We start from the raw sequence: 22,129 nt of genomic DNA on the forward strand, positions 1-22,129 counted from the left end.
AAAATACAAATAACGTTATTATAATAATGTTACCAAACGGCCCCTAGAGTGAGAATCTTGATATAAAGATTCTCACATCTCAGACTGTAAAATAAGCATTAAGCCATTATTTACACATAATGCAACATCCACGCTTACCTACCATCAAAATCTTAAATAATGTTGCATTATGTGTAAATAAATGCAGGCGTATACGGATAAAAAGATATATATATATATATATATATATTTTTTTTTTAGAAACTAAAAGATAGACAGGTGTGTATATGTAAACACATATTTTCTTCTAATAAATAATTTGGGGAATTATATTGCCTTCTTAAACGTTCTATACTTATAAAGTATTTATGACTACCAAAAAACACCCTATCTCATTATAAAATATTTAAATATTTATATTTCAAATATTTTGTACTTTAAAATCATACTCAAATATATAATTTTGTAAATTAGATAGTAAACAATATCCAATTAACATAAAATTTAGCTAATTAGATTGTAGTTTGATTCAATATTAGAAAACTTATAATAGATAAAGGAAATTTATCAGAATATTTATATGTGAGTAGTGTGGATAGTGTTACCAATTAAGTTACTATCTTAAACTTTTAATTAAGTCATCGAAGTAGTGTCCCAATATTTTGTATCAAACCCTCATGAGGAGACTTGTGATTATTTCTATTATTATTTTCGTAGGTTTGTTAATCCAATAATTTTTGGTGACTACCCTGAGACCATGAGAGCTCTGGTTGGGACTCGACTACCTATATTTACTGAATTGCAATCCAAGATGCTTAAGGGTTCTCTGGATTTCCTTGGAGTAAATTACTACACCGCAAGATATGCAGATGACTCTACATCTTCTAGTAGCATTAACCTCAGTTACACAACAGATAGCCATGTAAATCTAACTAGTAAGCTCAAAACCCACAACCTTGATAAGCCTTATAATTTATATTTTGAGTGGTGCTAGAAATATGTATTACAAATTTTATTACATAAATTTTACTAAAATTATGTGTCATTAGTCTTAAAAAGTATTTCTAACATTTATTCTGTTGAAGTGGCATAAATTATATTGATTGTCATTTAAGTTTGAAATTTTTTTGTAATAAAATTTGTAGTCGTTTTTGCATTTTGATCCTTATATTGTTTTCCCTATACTCATGTAATCAACCTATTTGATGTCACAGCGGAAAAGGATGGCATTCCTATTGGTCAACCAGTACTCTCTCTCTCTCTCTCTCTCTCTCTCTCTCTCTCTCTCTCTCTCTCTCTCTCTCTCTCTCTCTCTCTCTCTCTCTCTCTCTCTCTCTCCTCTCTCTCTCTCTCTCTCTCTCTCTGAAGAGTATTATACTCCAACTCCATGTATATACTAAAAAAAACTATGTTATAAATCGTTTTGTAGACCGCTACTAGCTGGCTTTACGTTTATCCAAGAGGAATTCGAGAACTTGTGCTATATGTAAATAAAAAATACAACAATCCACCTATTTACATTACAGAAAATGGTAAGAAACAAAATCTTCATCCTTCTGTGATTTCAGTAGTGTAATTGAAATTTGTATCATGTAATGAGATCCAATATACTTCTACATTTGTACTTTTCAGGAGTTGGTGATAATGGCTCATTGCCAATTCAAGAGGCACTCAATGATAGCTTGAGGTTAAATTACCACCATAGTCATCTATCAAATCTCTTGAAGGCTATAAGGTGAGTGACTATGCATATAGTATTAGAAAAAAATTACACCCTTATGTAGGTAGATGGTGGAAGTGAGAGAGGTGTGGTTGAAAGTATAGACATGTGACACCCTAAATGATTCCATTTTGACTATATGATCACTTAAAGGCCTAGTTTTAGAAATATTATATGTGTGAATTAAGGGAAGTCTATAATACCCACATTTTTTTTGATATGGTATATATACCATACTAATAGGAAGGTTCCACATGACGTAGTTTTTAATTTATCACATCCATTAGTAACTCATATCTTGTTGAGTAGTAACTGATTTCATTTTTGTTTTTTTTTTTTATCCATCTAAAACTGTGATAAGGTCAACTAAGATAGTCTTTACCTCAAATCTTGTGGTAGGTTCAATTACATCACATAGTGATTCTTCTTCGTTTTTTAATAATTTTTTTTAATCATTTTAGTCATGTGGCAACAAGGTCAGACGTGCAATAACTTTGTTATATTTAGTAGTAACTCATGTCACATTGAACAATAACTCTATGATGGATATCATACCTCAAAAAAAATTGGAGTTAAGGAGTAAGGATCCATATGAGTTAAAGTCTCCCTCCCCCCTCCCTCCAAAAAAAAAAAAGAAAGCCTTAAAAAAATTAATATAGCATGATTAGAGTATTAGACTCAAATCTATGCTTAAATTTTTAATAAGTAATTTACCAAAAGTAATTAGACTCAAATATATGCTTAAATTTTTTTTAAGGAATATAGCATAATTTTTATTGTTATACTCATTAGTATCATATCATATTAAACAGTAACTTGATGACGGATATCATACCTCTGACAATATTGGAGGTAAGGAGTAAAAACCCATATGAGTTAAAGTACCCCCCACCCAAAAAAAAAAAAAAAAAATTTATTAAGTGATTTACCCAAAAAAAAAAAAAACTTTTATTAAGTGTAATTCTAGTAGTCCGTAAAGATAAGACCTGCCTGACCCTCCTACTCTCACTGATTGGTAATTGATGAATATATATACATATCATACCCACATTAAAGTAACAGTGTCTAAGATATTAATGATTATGGTTTTGGCAGGGCTGGGGTTGACGTGAGGGGATACTTTGCATGGTCATTTCTTGATGACTTCGAATGGGAATCTGGTTTTACTCTTCGGTTTGGTATCAATTATGTAGATTACAAAAATGGGTTGAAAAGATACATGAAAGCCTCTGCTTTTTGGTTCAAAAATTTCCTTCAAAAGAAAAATGTCACCTGCAGCAGCGACTGATTTGTTGTTTAAGTTCTTGAACTAATTGTTTGTTTCTTATATTTAATTTATTGCATGCATTTACTCTGGAAAGTGAAAACCAGTTCTACTTGACTACTTCCTACCATGTATAAGTTCAGCATGGTCGGTTATTGTTTCATCAATCTTGCACAAGGTTTGAAGCATTAAGCAAACTTTTTTTTTCCTGATCTCGCTGGAGAATATTTGAACTCGTACGTTTAAGCCAGTTTTTTAAAACGTGAGTTCTCTTAGCTTCTTGACTCGACACATAAGGACTTATATATAAATGAGGGGAATGATTAGGTGAAGAGGGAGAAAGAGGGTATTCTTCTTAGAGTTCAGTTAATGAGTGCCCTTTGTACATTTGTTAATAGAATATTTTAGGAAATTTGTGATACCACATTCATAGGAAATATAAAATGTTATAAAAAAAATCAGTTTCTTTTTTATTTTCCTATAAAAAGTTTATTAAAATATTTTCTAATCCAATGTTCTTAGGATATCCGTTAATTATTGTCCCTTCTTCTTATATTGCTACATGACAAAGACAATTTTTGTATCAAAGCTTATTGATCGATTGAGTTAGGCGTCCTGAGTTAATGTTAAAGCCTCTTGATTTTTATAACAACTTGGGGAAGATGTGGAAATCCTTCAAAGAGAAAAGGGAACCTATTTAGAATAGTGGGTATTATAGTAGAACTAAAGCTTCAGGCAAAGAAAGATATGGGAGGTTGGGATGATTCCATTTTGCTCAAGTCTATTGCAGTTTGGTTTGTAAGAGGATTGGTGTTTTTTTTTTTTTTTTTTTTTTTGGAGTTATTAAATTTGTGGGTTCATGATAGTGAGCATTAATTAAATTTGTGGGTTCATGATAGTGAGCATTAATTGTGATTAGGCTAGCATTAAATATAGATTTGAGATTGTGTGAAAATTAAGAAAAATTCTAAAGTACATTTAGAGTATAATGAAATTATGCTTTTTTTTTTTTCTCATAACTACTATATCCAACAAGTGCAAAAGTCTTCCCAATACATTGGGCTTTCTACACGTGCTTACCTTCCACGGGCTTTACAAACAGTCCAAGCCCACTTACAAAAATTTCTCCAAACCAAAATTCTCATACTCCTTCCCTTGGGTTTTCCATGTGGACTTGGACAATCCGATGAAAAGTGAAAAATATGATTATTTGGACTTAGGCCCAAATAAAAGTTTTGCCAGAAATTAATATGGTTTAGTTTTCGGGATTTGTATTCAATGGAAAATTATAAAATACTTTGAAAGCATCATAAATGGATACTACCCTACTCTCCCTCCCATACATCCTTGTCACTTGATTAGTGATTAGTCCCATTATAAATTTAATTAGTAAGATTTATTATTATGTGAAAGTAACGAGTATATATTTATGGTACTCCTTCTTGAGTATGTATGTACTTGTGCCTCACTCGTGAAATAAATCATCACACCTACGGTCCAACCAATTGGGAGAGAATCAATAGATTCCTTTTCGGAAGCGAACCTGTTCCATCTACTCTTGAGGATCAGGTCATCACAGATTTTGAAGTCCAAATAAGTTAAGTTATTTTGTTTTATCTCGTTATGTTGGGCTGTAAAAAATTAGGCCCAAACAATCTACTATGGTGCAAAATTATGCACCTAACATTCTTGCTACCAAATGTGCTACGACTTCAACTACTCAACAATCACGTGGTGTCTAAGAATTAGCTGAGCTTTTGTGTTGTATTGAAGTGCTAAATAATGCACCTATCAAAAAATGACAAGAATTCTCCCCACTAAATGGTGGGACTAATTAAGCGTCTGTTTGGATACCGCTTATTGCTGAAAATTGAAAACTTATTGCTGAAATATTGTAACAAAATAATTTTTAAATGTGTGAATAGTATCGTGGGACCCAGTTTTTAAGTTATATTTACTGAATTCTGTACTTGCGGGTTCCGTAAACAGTACACATGACCCACAGAAATGAAATGCAAACGCGCAAAATGCTATCCAAACTCATACTAAGTCCTTTATTTATTAAGCAATGTGATCAAGATGACCAAAAATTACTTTAATATAGAGCAAGAATGATAATCAGTTTAAGAATTTATTTTTTTTTTTTTTTTTTTTTTAATTTCAAATGGATTAGAAACGAAACATCAAATCAAACTTCCAATAATTTAATTTGTTCAGTGCAACCTAAAAGTCATTAATTTGTTCATCTACCTTGTGGCCTTGGCCTCTGTTTTTTGCTTGCATTGAAGGTCTCAACCGGAGTGATTGTCCGAATGGTATAGCGCTAGTTCCAACATTAATTTGTACATATGTCCTACACATGCATATGTATTTCTATGGTTCTCTTGCATTATGTATGTTTGATTTGTAAATATATATTTTTTCACTGTATATAGTATGGTCTATGAAGGGGCTGCATACCAGGATGGCAAAGGTTCTAACATATGGGATACTTTCATTACGATACATCCAGGTCTCAGACTCTTTCTCACTCTTTGCATCAGGGATGGAGGTAGCCTTTGACTTAGGGGGGCAATGGCTCCCCTCCCCCCTCCCCCCAATTTTTTTTTTTTTTTTTTAATATTAGAAAATATACTAGGTATTAATTTTAGCAATTTTATTCTTTACAATTACACTTTGCCCCCTTAATAATATCATTAATTCTTTTAAGAGTGATGTTATATTACAAATTTTTCTACAATATTTTAACAAACTATTAAGGTAGCAAATTCTTATTGGTTCACATCTAAACTCACTACTTACACCACTTTTTTACTTACCAATAACTACTCACCACATTAGCAATTTGTAAAAAAATTAGTAGTTCTAGCATTTTTTTTTTCTTTTAAAAGACCATAAAAAATCTATAAATTTTAAATTTTAAACAAAATATACAAGGCCAAAAAAATTAGTCGAACAACAAAAATTTTCAATAGTGAAGCAAAAAAAAAAAAAAAAAAAAATTCTAATCAACCAATTTTACCCAAAACAAATAACTCGACCTTTTAAAAAATTTCAAACAAAATAATTGTCCCCACCCAACAACACGCATCAAATTCACCAAAAAAAAAAAAAAAAAAAAACACCTCAATGGTTAAGCCACCACACACAATTAGCAACAAAGTTGCCCCCCAATTATAAGTCTTGGCTCCATCCCTACTTTGCATCAATGCTTTCATTGGTACTTGCAATAATTTCATTGTTTGTAAATGTTTATGTGGCCTAATTTCATTGTTTGTAAATGTTTATGTGGCCTAATGTGATAACGCATAATAAATATGAATATGATAAAAGTAATGTGTCCCCATCGTCGCTCGTATCATTGGAGTTTGGAATAGCAACAAATGCATGGTATTAGCAGTACTCTACCAATCAACCAGCCTACTACAAAGGCTGGTAGATTGGTAGAGTACTACTACTTTGGACACAATCAAATGCAGACATTATTGAAATATTTAGCATTGAACAACATGATCTAGATGATTCATAGAATGAGTTCCAATTACCTTAATTAGAAAAGTTTCTGATAGTTAAATAAGAGATCTGGAGTTCAATCTTTGTCTATACCAAAAACTATTTGGTGTCTTAGTTTGATGATAAAGAGTTATAATCAAAAGCAGACATCATAGGTTGAAACTATCTTAAAAATACAAATAAAAAAAATAAAAAATAAAAAAAGAAGAAGAAGATAACCCATATATATATATATATATATATGGTGATTACTTGCATGTTTAAAACAAATGACTTTTATTTGATTATTATGTAAATAAAACAAGAAAATCGTACGACTATAAATATATGTAAATGTGCAAATTATACTTTGGTTGGCCGACATATTGGGAGCTGGAGAAAGTCAGAAATGGAAATACTTCTTCATCATCATCATCATCTATTTTGGTATGTGCTACTTGTTGTGGCCTATTTTTTCTCTTTTACTGAAAGTATAAGTCGGAGAGATTTTCCAGCTGGTTTCATATTTGGAGGAGCCTCAAGTGCTTACCAGGTACATATGCCACTGCACTAACACTAATATTTTACATGCTTTCTACACTAATTCTCTGCGTTTTTATACTCATTTTATGTTTGGGGTTCTCTCAACTTCTATTGGAAGTATGAAGGGGCTGCATTTCAACATGGAAAAGGGCCTAGCATATGGGAAACTTTCACTAGGGAACATCCAGGTCACTCTCTCTCTCTCTCTCTCACACACACATTTTTAGTGAATAAGCAATTCTATTTATTGAAGCAAAGCTTAAGTATCCTATCAAGATAAGCAACCCAAATGAAATTGATAAGACTAGATCAGATTGAAGTTAGCAAGGATTACTCCTATCACATTTGTAACTGAATGTATTGTACTTATCTAAAACTCTTCTCATCTGTTTCTAATATGTAACAAATGAAAGTAAAGACCACAAGTCAATTGGTGTGGAGCACAACATTATTCAAATTATACTTGTCTTGTTACTATTCAATCAATAGAAATATACAAATTTAGTAACAAAATCAAAACAAGCAGCAACTAGTTCTGGAGACTAACCTACAAATGCATCAGAAATTACAACTAACTTCGACTAGTATGTGTCAAGGACAGAAATTGGGGTCCTCCAAAGGCTGCAGAGTGCTTTGATTTTAGTTGAAATTTTGACTTTTAGGTAAGTAGACAATGAGCTCCACAGACCAAACAAGAATTTCTTCAGTAAATCAGCTTCATCATCTTACTTTACTATTATGGATTTTTTTTGCTAGATTGGAATCCTCCAAATTGATGGGTAATGAGTAAGAAAAGAACCTAATCCACCCAAAGATAGTATATATTAACCTTTGGGCCAGTGTACTTGTATATTCAATATATAATTAAACATTAGAATAATGCAAACCCATCCTAAAGGTGAAATTATTTGTACCAAGTGTATTACACATTCTTCTCACACAAAAGCAAACCTTACACATTCTTCTCACACAAAAGCAAACCTTACATGCAGGTTCTGTACATATGACAGCGTTAATGTAAAAGGAAGGTATAGACTTATAGTACATGGAGTTTTTACGAAATAATGTCTCCTATGTTGTGAACATTTAAGTCAATAATTATTGTTTAATTACAAATTTTCCCTTTTATTTGTAATCTTATAGGGTCTTCCTTGGCTAAGAAAATGGGCTGTCATACTCTTGTGCTTAATATAGTGCATTTTATAATCACAAGAGGATCAACATATGTGACATAACATTTTTTGAAGTTAAAATAAAAATAACTCTTATTTCTATGTATAGTTCGATGTATAACAATTTTTTTAGGGTACCACTTAACTCATTAGAGAATTTTTTGAGAAATTTATGGTGTCATTCCAGAAAAAATTGCGGACCATACCACAGGGGATATAGCTGATGAATTTTACTATCGTTTTAAGGTATATATGTTTAATTCATGTTATTGTATTTTCTTAGTTTCTTACACATCAAAAAGAAAAAAAGACTACTGCAGTTGAAACTTGAAACGATGTTTTCATTCTTTTACTTTTGCTTTTCTTTTATGCATTAAATTAATGAAGAGACCGAAAAATGTTTCAGGGGGACATAGCTTTGATGAAAGAAATTGGTTTAGACTTCCTTCGGTTCTCCATCTCATGGACCAGAATACTACCTAGTAAGACCATTGTTTAAACTCAATAACTCAACCTTTGCCATTTATTTTTTTTGAAATCAATTTAAAAGAATTAGGCTTAATTTCATAACCATTTTTTTCCCTACTAAGAACCTACAAAAACATGTCATTTTTGGGGAAAAAATATCTTTATTTGGTATTATATTCAAAGTAACAAATTATCCTACTTATAAAGCTTAATTTTGTCCTTATGGGGGAAATCAGTGGGGGAGTGAACCAAGAAGGGATCACATTCTACAATAACCTCATAAATGAGCTATTGTCTCAAGGTGAAATTTCCCTCCCTCTCATATGATTCTCATAAAGCAAATCGTAATTTGTTTTATCAATATAGGCCTCCTCCTCATACTGACTATAAAGAATTAATCAGGTTTAAAACCTCTTATAACTCTATTCCATTGGGATGTTCCACAAGCCCTTGAAAAGTATGGCGGATTATTGAGCCAAAACATAGTGTAAGTTTTGAAGCACACATTAAATCTATTATGAAATTAGTATATATATATATATATATATATATGCAATTTGATTAATCAACAATTGATAAATCTCCTATAATTAGGGATGATTATTGCAACTATGTGGATGTTTGTTTCAAAGAATTTGGTGATAGAGTGAAGTATTGGATCACAATTAATGAGCCAAATATATTTACCATTGGGGGCTACATAACAGGTGTTGATGCACCTGGTCGATGTTCTAACTATATCGGAAATTGCACATATGGGAACTCTGGGACAGAATCCTATATGGTGGGACATAATTTACTTCTTTCTCATGCAATTGCTGTGAAATTATACAAGGAAAAGTATCAGGTATGTGCTTTTAACAATTATCAATTTAGAGAGGATATACAAAGGAAAAGAATCGGGTATGTGTGAGATAGACATTGTGCTTTAGATTACACAGAACACTAGCCTTGGTTGATTTGTGCTATTAATACCTATAAAACTATCCTAATCCTTCTTAAGAAAAAAAGGGAGTGCTTCAATGTATATTCTTAATAAGTTAAAAAGAAGGTTCATAATATTGCAAAAGTTTTCTTTCAAAATAGAATGTTTTATCATATATTTTACGGGATAAGATAATCTGAATTTGATTTTTGTAGGTTTCTCAAATGGGAGAAATTGGCATTACAGTACAAAGTTATTGGAATTTGCCTAAATACCAAACAGTTGCTAGCATCAAGGCTGCCTTTAGAGGTCTTGATTTTAGGTTTGGATGGTACGTTTTATGACTTAATTTTATATTAGACTCAACAATTCCTATAAATAAACACATTTGTCTTCAAACGTATTTGCAAAAGGCAAATACTTTTGCCTTGAAGTAGAGGTAGTTAAGAGAAGCATTCTATGCCATACAGCAAAAACCAACAACAACAACATAAGCATTCTAAGCATAGCTACGACAAGTTACAATCTTAGGCTTTTAGATTAAGTAGTTAAGATATTTTCTCAATGTATTGTATCGAACCCTTATAAGGAGACTTGTTGTTATTATTTCTATTATTTGTGTAGGTTTGTTGATCCAATTATTTTTGGTGACTACCCTGAGACTATGCGTGTTTTGGTGGGAACTCGACTGCCTTTATTTACGGAATCACAATCCAAGATGTTAAAAGGTTCTTCGGATTTCCTCGGAGTAAATTACTATACTGCAAGATATGCAAATGACTCTACATCTTCTAGTAGTGTCGACCTAAGTTACACAACAGATAGCCATGTAAATTTGACCAGTTAAGCTCAAAATCCATAAACTTGATTTATATATTGGGTGATGAAAAGAATATATATTAACAATTTTATAAAAAAGAAGTGTCATTAGTCATCAAAAAGTACTCCTGGTATTAATTTTGTTGAAATGGCCTAAATCATATTCATTGTCCCCTCAATTTGTAAATCTTTTGTCGTAAAATTGGTAGTCACTTTTTCATTTTCCTTATATTTTTTCCTTACACTCATGTAGTCACTCTATTTAATGCCACAGTAGAGAAGGATGACATTCCTATTGGTCAACCAGTAATCTCTCTCACTCTCACTCTCACCACATGTTTGAATATAATGAGTATTTTACTCCTTGTATACACTAAGAAAACTATATAAACAATGGTTTTGTAGACTGCTGCTAAATGGCTTTTCGTTTATCCAAGAGGAATTCGAGAACTTATGCTATATGTAAAGAAAAAATATAATAATCCACCTATTTACATTATCGAAAATGGTAAGAAACTATCTTCATCCTTTAGTGTAATTGAAATAGTTATCTAAAATTAAATCAAATATATGTATACATTTGTGCTTTTCAGGAGTTTTTAATAATGGCTCATTGCCAATCCAGGAGGCTCTCAATGATAGCGTGAGGATAAAATACTACTGTAGTCATCTATCAAATCTCTTGAAGGCTATAAGGTGAGTGACTTTGCATATAAGGATAATGGCCATAAATTATGCCATTATGATGGCCGAGCACTACTTGAACCCTAATGTTGGATATATTATATATGTGTGAATTAGGGAAATTCTATAATACCCCTATTTTTTCAAATATGGTATCTCTACTAGCATGATTTTACTTTATAGTAATTTTGTCACATTAGTTAGTAACTCACATCACATTAAGCATTAACTGATTTTCTAATATGTTAATTATATATATTTTTTAATCTGAAACTATGATAAGTTCAATTAGGATAGTGTTTACCTCAGAACTGATGGTTGGTTCAGTCACATCACATGGTAACTTTTTTTTTTTTCATAATAATTTCAGACATGCAGCAATAGGGTCACCCATGATGGTAACTTTATTATTTTCACATGTCACATCAAATGGTAACTTTGTAATGGGTATCATACCTCCAAAAATATTGGAGGGACTAGGGACCCATGTGAGTTAAAGTTGCCCATAAAAGTAAAATAAACAAATTTAAAAATAATATATAACTTAATTTGACCCAAATTCATATGCTAAAAACTTTTAGCTTAGCAATATGTAAAGATAAGATTAAGACATGATAGCACTCCTACTCCTTTTTTTTTTTTTTAATCAAAAGCAATACTCCTACCCTTGTATTGGAAACTGATAGTGTGGGTACCTAAGGCATGCTTGGCAACGTCTTAAGTATGCAAGCAACGTCCTTGACCGTCCTCGGCATGCTTTGCAACGTCCTCGGCATGCTTGGTAACATTCTTGGCCGACCTCGGCATGCTTGGCAAAGTCCTAGTCGTCCCACATCGAATAAAAATCCCCCCACTTTCTACCTTATAAGTTTTGAAGCGAAGGAGTAGTGGTACCACTACCACTACTCCTTCGTTTCAAAGCTTATAAGGTAAAAAGTGGGGGGATTTCTATTCGATGTGGGACGATTAGGACTTTGCCAAGCATGCCGAGGTCGGCCAAGGACGTTGCCAAGCATGCCGAGGACAGCCAAGGACGTTGCTTGCATGCCTAGGACGTTGCTAAGCATGCCTTAGGTACTCACAGATAATATATATATATATATATATATATATATATATTACGCTTTACCGTCTAAAATATCATTATTGTGTGTTTCAATAGTTCTAAGATATTAACAATTTGATTTCGGCAAGGCTGGTGTTGATGTGAGAGGATAGTTTGTGTGGTCATTTCTCGATAACTTTGAATGGGAATTTGGTTATACTCTTCGATTTGGTATCACTTACGTAGATTACAAAAATGAGTTGACAAGATACATGAAACACTCCACTTTCTGGTTCAAAAATTTTCTCCAAAAGGAAAATGTCATCAGAAGCAAACCTCTGTTGTACCAGGGTAGTAGTTGAATTTATGGCAGCTGATTTGCTTTTGTTTTGTTTTGTTTAGACTCATGTGTACTCTGATTGTTTAACATAATTAATTAACCAAGTTATTACTTAGGTTTATTATTCAGATCTAGATTAAATAAAAACAATCATATCACTTAATGTGGAAAAGTAAAGCAAACAAACGATATAATGACCAAGGAAAACCAATGAAGCCATCCAATTTCAAGATAAAAAACTCGGGGAGGATTTAACCTAAACTATCCTCAAGGAAACAAATTCATTATAATAGAATGGAAGTTTTACAATAGATTTTTCCCTAAATCTAAAGCTATCTCTTACAGTACTTACTCACGTGACCACACGCAGCTCCGAATCCATGGATTCTTCTATCTGAATTTATCGTACACAAATACCCACGTTTGTGACTTTGAGATCCCACTCAAAACTTTAAATCATCATCTATGTATGATCTTGTCGCAGCAACTTTAGATCTACCGGTTCTAATAATGTGTAGATGGAATTCTAGTAGTGATTTTGAAAGGAAAAGACACAGTACCTTTTGAATATCAAAAGAGCGCCACCAAAGTCATTACAAAATGTGCCTTAGGGTTTCCTTTAAATACTAGGAGAATTAGATTTGAAACCCTAATCACTTAATGGGCTTAATAGGTTGTTGGGCTTTAATTAAATTATGCAAAATTGTATATCGATCGGTCGAGTATTCTTCTTAATCAGTCGAGCCAAGAAAATTTTGAATTCCTGAACCTACAACTTCCTTTTTCTTGTATTTTGACTTGTAGCATCTTAAGTATTATCTAATAAATCTTATAGATTCTAATATTTATACTTCGACTAGTTTGTATTCACAGTTTACCGATTGTTCTAAACTTTTAGAACCTAACAGTTTTATGTTGAACTAATTGTTCGCCATGTCTTCCAACATGCACTTATTCTGAAAATCAATCCTAAATTTTTATCAAGTATATTATTATAGGAGTTTCCCGGTTTTATTTGGGTCTAAAGATGATAAGAGGCAACCAATCCTCTGTGGCTCTGTCAATTCTTGTTGCCAAAGATCAGTAAACCTAGTTGTACACAGCCATGTGTCTCTAAACATTTTTGTCAATGAAGTAACCAAGAAGAATATCACCTTAATTATCTGAATCCTTATGAAGGAAAAAAAAAATCTATTGAGCAAAAATAAATAAATAAATAAAATTTGATAATATATATATATATATATATATATTCTTAGTATGGAAAAGAAGGTTAATTTGTAATATTGCACAAGTTGGCTTTCAAAATAAAATTTTCATATAGTATATTTTATTGGAGTTTCAAAATTTCATAAAAATTATCTGAATTTGATTTTTTGTAGGCATCTCAAATGGGAGAAATTGGAATTACAGTAACGAGTTATTGAATGTTACCCAAATATCAAGCAATTGCTTGTACCAAGGCTGCCTTTAGAGGTCTTGAGTTTTTGTTAAAAATGGTAATGACTTAATTTTATAATAGCTTTATGAATTCCTATAAACAAACATGTTTGTCTTCAAAGGTTATGATCTGCATTCCAATAAGTTATTAAACGTTTAAAACAAATATCATTTAAAAAAATATATTTAAAAAACCTGCAATACTCCGTATGCATACGTGTATACAATATACAAAAAAAAAAATATTGTTAAGGTCACATTGAGATGAAAGTGATATATTTTTTTTCATCTTAAATTATGATAAGATCATCTAAGATAGTGTTTACCTGAAATGTGATAGTAGGTTCAATCACATCACATATTGGTTCTTTTTTTTTTCTTTAAAATTTTTTTTTAATCATTTTAGACATGGATCAACAAGGTCACACATACCTTAACTTTGTTATATTCATTAGTAACACTTGTCACATTGAACACTAACTCTATGATTGATATCATACCTCTTAAAGTCCCACATATAATAATAATTAAAAAAAAAAAAAGCAGCTTAAAAAAATTAATATAACATAATTAATTTGACTAAAATCCATTTGCTTAAGGTTTTATTAACAATTATGTACCAATGTCTAAGAGCAATTGGATTGAGTCTTGTAAATGGTATATGTTGAAGAATTTTAGGAGCTGTTTGGATTTGTTGTTTTCCATCACCCATTACTCTATTTTCATCACCCATAACTCAAAACCGGTGAGTCCCACGGCATAGTAGTTTATTTGGATTTGTTTTTAGTTTTTGTTTCTATCACTCAATTCTTTGATTTTTGAGTGATGAGTTATAGAAACTGAAAATACATTTTAAGTGTTTTCAAGTTATCAAAACTGAGTTTCCATGGCATTTTGGTAAATAAACACACATGCGTGGGACCCACAGTCAGAGAAATCACGTCCTTACTTTTATTTTTATTTTCTTTTTCTCCTCCTTACTTTTTCTCTCCTTTCTTCTTCACAGACTCACTCAATGACATTTTTGGATTTCATGTTTTCTTCTTCTTTCTTTTTCTTTCTTCTTCACAAACTCACTCCAACGGCCTTTTTTTTTTTTTTTTTTCTTCTTCATTTTTTTTTTCTTTCTTTTCTTCATAGAAACATGTGGGTAACTTTATCAACAAAAATTAAAAAAAAAAAAAAACACACACACACACACACACACACATGGGTATCGATTTCTCAAACCCATAAACACATGATACTGGTCATACACACAAACACAAACCCACAAACATGTTCATCCACACAATAAATCTAAAAATTTCTTCTCCAAACACAAAAAAAAAAAACCCAGAAGTAAGAAATGAAAGAAAGGAAAGGGGCGAAGAAAAGGGTTGGAATCGGTCTTGCATGTCCTTTCCTGCATTCTTGATCAGCGCCGCTAGGTTATGATGGAGGAGATCGACTCTGCTGCTGCTTGTTGGAGGTGATCTTGCAAGCTAGGTGCCAGTGGAGATCGGTGCTGGGTAAGGTGGAGATCGACGCTGGGTGGATTTCCTTTGCTGGAGATCGGCGCTGTTTAGACTCAGTGAGATGGAGATTGGTGTTGTTTGGACTCGGTGAGAGAAAGAGAATGGAGGAGCAAAGAGGGGTTTGTACTACGTGTCTAGGTATTAGGGGAGAGTGATGGAAAAAAAGAAAAAAGAAAAAAGAAAAAAAAAGGGGGATTTATAGGGAGAAAGAGGATACACGCGGGTATGGTAATCGTGAGCCTGACATGGTGCTCAGGTAGTGGGTCCCACAAAAAGTACAAATTTTTGAGTGATGAGAAGTTGAAAACAGTGTGCCAAACATGCAGGGTTTAGGAAGTTGGGGTATTTTAAATGATAAGTGATGAGTGACGAGTAATGAGTGATGAAAATTGAGTGAGGAGTGATGAGTGATGGTTTTTTTAAAACCAAACAGCCTCTTAGCAACGTTCCAAACCGATATAATATTTTTTATTCCCTACTTTAAATATCTACCTCTTTCTCTCTCTTCATCAATCTCTCTCACTCTCTCGATTGATATTCCAAGCCTCTCTCTATCCCACATCTCTCTCTCAAGGTGATGGTTTTTTTGGCGAAGGTCGTGGGTCCAACATGGGTCTGGTGGTGGTGTGGCGTGGCGTGATTTGGTGGGTCTTGTGATGGGTTTTGGGATCGGGTTGTTTTGGATTGTTGATGGGTTGATCGGTGGTTATGGTTTGTTGATGGGTTGATTGGTGGTTGACGGGTTTTGTTATGGGTTGTTCGTGGGTTTAGCTGGGTTTTGGGTTTGATGGGTTTGGTTATGGTTTGTTGGTGGTGGCGTGGTTTGGTGGTAGTGCGGGTTTGATGGGTTTTGGGTTTAATCGGTGGGTTGCCGTGGGTTTGAATTTGAATGAGCAGTGGGTTTTGCTGGGTTGGGTTTATTGAGTTGTGGTTGATCGATGGGTTGTTGTAGGTCATGGTGGGTGGTTGAGATAACCAAAGGTTAGCTCTTTGTGGTGCTTTCAATGGTGGGTGGTGTGACTGGGAAGCTCGGTGGTGGTGGGTGGTTGAGAGAGAGTAAAAGAAACAGAGATTAGAGAGAGAAGTGAGATATTTTTATATTGTTTTTATTTTATTGTTTATATTATTTTAATGTGTTGTATAAGAAAATAAAATTTGGGATGTTGGATGTGTTGTATGTTCCAACATGTCAAGAGGGATGGAAATAGATTAGCTCACAGTTTAGCTAAAAAAGCAGTTTTATCTGCAGATCTTGAGGTTTGGGTAGAAGACTTACCCGAGGACATGGATGTTGTTTTCCAGTTGGATCTTTCTTGAGTTTGGTTTTGTTTCGTTTTTGTAGTTCGTTCTTTTATTAATAAAATTTTGCTTACCTTTTTCTCAAAAAGAAAAAAAAAAGAAAAAATGAAGAAGAAAAAGGTATGGCATAATAGATAAAGTAACTTTTAAGATAGTAAAATAGAATAATTTGAAGATAATAGATGTGAATGCTCTAAGATGTTAAGGATTGTGGTTTCACCAGGGCTGGGGTTGATGTGAGGGAATACTTTGCATGATAATTTTTTGATGATTTTGAATGGAAATTTGGTTTTACTCTTCGGTTTGGCATCACTTACGTAGATTACAAAAATGGGTTAACAAGACACATGAAAACTTCTGCTTTTTGGTTCAAAAATTTCCTTCAAAAGAAAAATGTCACCAGATGCGTACCTTTATTGTACTTTGAGCTGTAATTCAATTTATAGCGACTAATTTGTTGTTAAGTACTTGAACTAATTGTTTGTTTGTTATATTTTTAACTTCCAGCATGTATTTACTCTTTTGTTTAAACTAATTTATAGCATGCATTATTCTGGAAAGTGAAAACCATTTCTACTTCTACCATGTATAAGTTCAACAAGGTCAGTTATTGTTTCAGCAATCTTGCGCAAGCAAGGGTTGAGGCATTAAGCAAACTTCCTGTCTTGATCTCACTTGAGCATATTTGAACTTGTTTAAGCTAGAATTTTGAAATGTGATTTCTTCAATTAGCTTCTTGACTCCACACATTAAGGACCTATAAATGAGGGGAAGCAAAGATTAGGTCAAGAGGGAAAATGAGGGCCTTCTTCTTCTTATATTGCTATATGTAGGAAAGACCTGGTTGGCTAGCTAGCTGGCTTTGGAGTATAGACAGTTTTTGTATCAAAAATTAATGAACGCTAAGAAAAGGGAACCTCTCTCTCTCTCTTTCTATATATATATATATATATATATATATATATATATATATATATATAAAGTCAAAACTAAGAGAAAATTCAATTATATTCTAAATTAGAGTCCAATTTTGTGTCATGTCCCATATGATCTTTTTAATTTTTGTGCTAAGTAAATTATTAGGTGCAAAAATCGAAGAGCTCAAATCCAATTAAATTCTAAATTTGATTTCAATTGAAGTTCAATTTTGCATCATGTATCCCTCATAATTTTTTAATTTTGTGGCAAGTGAATTATTTGGTGCAAAAACTGAAAAGTCCAAATCTACATTCTTCTTCTTCTTTTGATATAGAGGCTACACTTGCTGCCATCCTTAACCAGTTGCAGCTTATACGTGGTGACATTGGAGACATCTGAGAAACTCAAGCCTTTCATGGAGATTGTCTTGACCATTTTACTAATTAGATGTGTCAGATGAACACTAGGATAGGACGCATTGCCTGTCGTTTGTCCAGACTTAGTGAATTTGTTCTGTTGCGTTCTAAGACTTTAGGTTTAAATGTATTAGAAATTCAATTTATAATGTTGGCAAATCATGATCAAAACGTTTTAGTCTTGTTTAGATTTGCTCAAAGTATTTGCTTTTTATGTAAAGTTGGAATCGAGTTACTGCAAAATTTATTGTGCAATTCTGTCTGGCTCGATCGATCAAGAATTACACTCGATCGATCGAAAGTCGTGCGGATTGTTTTTCTATGGAAATTTCCAACTCAGCCTGAGCCTGTTTGACGTGTAGGGTTTTATGTTTTGTCTTAAGTATAAAAGGGAAAACCCTAGTCACGTTTTGGAGATGCTCCATATGCTGTGTGTGTGAATCTTTTGTGAGATCAAGAGATGGTTGCCTTCACACATACTTAGGGTTTCCAAGTTTTAAGATTATGTCAAGAACTTGGAGATCGATTCAGTTGCTGCATTAAGAGCTTAAAGATATACAAGCGGGGGTGCTTGTACTTGTTGGGAATCCAAGAAAGAAGTAGTTTGTGGACTCGGAGCTGTCACGTGATCATGGTAATAAGTTTTTTACTCGAGGTAGCAATAGGATGTTAGTGGTCTAAGTCGCTATTGTGTAAATTTCAATTCTTTCATAGTGGATTTGTTTTTTACCTTGAGGATAGTTAGGTTAAATCATCCCCAGATTTTTTACCGGTTTGGTTTTCCTGGGTTATCATATTGTTGTGTTTTTTATTTTCTGCACTTGTCAATGATATGATTTATATGTATTAACCTAGATCTGCATAATTTACCTAAGTTAATCACTTGACTAAATAACTAAGTTAATCTGGTTATGTTTTAAGGGGTTTAAAAACATACAAGTTCCTTCTCCGGATTGTGACTCTCCAAATGCATCTTCTGCTAGTGGAGATGATGATGATGCTTCTGACTCTTTTGATGACGAGATGATTACCTCACAATGATCCACCTTTGTCCATTGTAACAAAAAGGGGGAGTAGTTTGAGAGTAGCTGACCTAATTAATAGGGGGAGAGTTAGTTTTAAGGGATGTTGTAAGGATTTTGATGTATAGTATAGGTGTTTTTTCCACTACTTGTATCTCTTGGTTCTGCAACCATTTTACATACCTTGAGTTATATATATATATGATGTATGTTTTCTTTTCTTCTCACATGTGTTGTTTTTTTTCTTACCTTTTACACATGTCTCTATATTTATATAACTTGTCTATTTTTTCCATATGATGCCTTGATGTATCTTGTTTAGTGTTTTAGTTTTAAGATAGGTTGCAAAGTCATATTCATACATTGATCTCTCTTCTTGCAAAGTTTTTCAAGTATTAGAGTAGACTTATTTTTCTATGTAAATCGTGATTAGAATGTATTCTAGGACATTCATGTACTTTTTTTATTTTGTCACGGATTGCCAAAGAGGGAGATTGTTAGGGTCATATATTCATAGTTCGCATATTTTATGACAAAACACACTTTACTTGTATTTGGATAGATTTGAGTGAATACAGGAATATCATAAAGTATGTTGATAAGACCTTACAAGTGGTAGTATTGAAGACATGAAGACTACACCAAAAAAAACAAGTTTGAAAATGCTGAAAACCATCTGTTCGACATTTGGCTCAATGCAAGCTTCTATCGAGAATTAATGAGGTGGATTTAGATTTCTTAGATCTAATTTTCAGCCCATGATGATGTGCCTTTTCTAGGAATTCGTTCTCTAACCTACTAGACAATATAAAAACATTATTTAATAGCCGTCATCATACACAGAAACTCACAAAGAATCTACCTACTTCTTGTGAGCCTTAGAGTTTTGTAACCAAGTTGCTTTCTCTTTTACAAGTGTGTAGTAAAGAACTTTGCATCCAATAACAAGTTTCAAGCTGCTGGGAGTTAGTCACAAATTGGAGATTTGTATAATTGAAGAAGTCTCTATAAGATCAAGTCTAATTGAAGATTAACGTAAGGATTTTACTGTAAGTAGATACTTTAGGATAGGCCAAAAGGGTAAAATTCCTTGTATTTGTAATTGGTTGATTCTTGATAAGTGGATCTTGGGAATAGTGACCTGAAATTCACTTATTGAGGTTTTTGCCTTGTGAAGGTTTTTCCCTTTAGTCAATAAATCATTGTATCAAATTTAACTTCCACTGCACTCTAGATTAGTATAGTGATTTGTTGGTGCCTCTATAATATTGCATTTAATTTGATCTAGTTAATCAACTTAGGTGATTACATTCATTAATTGTGGTCAGTCTATAACCCAACAATTATTAAATTAATTTTTTATTAATTGTTAGGATTTATTTTCTTAAATTAAGGGATAAAATTAACAAAACTTTAATTTATGAAAAAATTTATCATTTAAATTTTAACAAATTTAAATTCTATTCAAACTAAAAGTATATTATTATATTTTTTTAATTTCCTTCCAAAGAAACAAATAAAAATAAATAAATTATAAACTGAAATCTGGAATCCCACACAACCCCCCATAATTTTTTTCTCCTCAAATCGCATCTTAGTTTTCATTAATTATTTTCAAAAAACTATTCTATTAATTGTTAAGATATATTTTATTAATTAGACTAATTTCTGACAAACTCTACTTTATCCCCCCTTAACCCAAACAAGTTATTAAGAATCGGGTCATTTGGGATTTTGAACTCCAAATACATGTTATTTTGTTCAGCTCGTTATGTTGGGCTGTAAAAAATTAGCACCAAACAATGTACTATGGTTGGGGATTCTGCAATATCCTTGATTCTGATAGCCTCACTTCTCTAAAGAGATCAAGTACAATTGACTGACTCAATTTGTGCTAATGTGGCAGTGTCAAAATTTTCTGCCACTTTGACCTCTTTAGTTATGGACGTCAATTATTGACTTAGATCCTTCACAGAAAGATATATTTTGTAATCTTGTTTATTCAGTAAAAATAAAAATAAAAATTGCTATTCTTTCTTCAATGTTCTAAAATTCTCCTGCAACATATGCAGTAAATTGACAAGCTGGAAACTGTGTCTCATTAATGTTAGAAATCAACACCGCCTCTCTTGAATCTCTCATTGAAGAAATAACTATCAACCACAAGTTTATAAAACTAACATTCTTGATACCAAATATGCTACGACTTCAACTACTCTACAATCACGTGCTGTACGTCTTGGAATTAGCTGAGCTTTCGTGTTGTGAAGGTGCTAATTAAATAATGCACCTAACATTTTTTTTTTCACTTCATCTTGCAGCCACAGGCTGCTTGTGAATTTCGGATTTTTGGGCTCCAAATATAAATAAATTAGTTATAAAAAAATGTCAAGAATTCTACTTCTACGGTTCTACCCACTAAATGGTAAGACTAATTAAGTCCTTAATTTCTTAAGCCATGTGAGCAAGATGACAAAAAATTACTTTAATATAGAGCAAGAATGATAATCGGTTTAAGAATTTTCTTTTTTGAATTTTCAAATGGATTGGAAACGAAACATCAAAATCACTTTTGATTGAGTTAGATTTTAATTGACTTAATATATATGTAAGTGAAGCAAACTTCCATTAATTTGATTTGGTCAATCACCTAATCGATATGACTACCCAACACGATATAGAAAATTGGAGAGAGTACAGTGCAACCAAAAGTCATACATGGAAATTCATCACCATTATTAATTTGCTCTTCTACCTTGTGCCCTTGGCCTATGTTTTTTGCTTGCATTGAAGGTCTCAACCGGAGTGATTTTCCGAGAATGGTGTAGTGCCAGTATGGCAAAGGGTCTATCATATGGGATACTTTCACTACGATACATCCAGGTCTCAGACTCTCTTTCTCACTCTCTGAATCAAAGCTTTCATCGGTACTTGCATTAATTATTTGCTAGCTTGTTTTATTATACACATGCAATTTTATTTTTTTTATAGAGAATTTCATCCTATGATATTCGTTCTTGGTGATAATTTTTTATCTCTCTAAGGGTCTGTTTGGTTGGAGGAGTG

General features: G+C 32.6%; 1 protein-coding gene across 5 annotated transcripts in view; it reads left to right on the forward strand.

Moving 5' to 3' along the window:
• The window catches only part of LOC126724090 (beta-glucosidase 17-like), a 43,492-nt gene that overhangs the window by 13,156 nt on the left and 8,207 nt on the right, over positions 1–22,129 (forward strand). Inside the window, exons 9-13 of one of the 5 annotated variants that reach the window (XM_050428290.1) lie at positions 697–914; positions 1,194–1,225; positions 1,409–1,511; positions 1,612–1,714; positions 2,795–3,182. The exons of 1 other annotated variant lie outside the window; for it this stretch is intronic. In XM_050428290.1, coding sequence (XP_050284247.1) covers positions 697–914; positions 1,194–1,225; positions 1,409–1,511; positions 1,612–1,714; positions 2,795–2,987 — 649 coding nt within the window. In that variant the 3' untranslated portion in view covers positions 2,988–3,182. Of the gene's footprint in view, positions 1–696; positions 915–1,193; positions 1,226–1,408; positions 1,512–1,611; positions 1,715–2,794; positions 3,218–21,782; positions 21,991–22,129 lie in introns of those variants that run through there. 3 more of the 5 variants (XM_050428293.1, XM_050428289.1, XM_050428288.1) reach the window with 3 other exon arrangements.

The sequence above is a fragment of the Quercus robur genome, chromosome 4 (assembly GCF_932294415.1).
Source record: "Quercus robur chromosome 4, dhQueRobu3.1, whole genome shotgun sequence".
NCBI lineage: Eukaryota > Viridiplantae > Streptophyta > Magnoliopsida > Fagales > Fagaceae > Quercus > Quercus robur.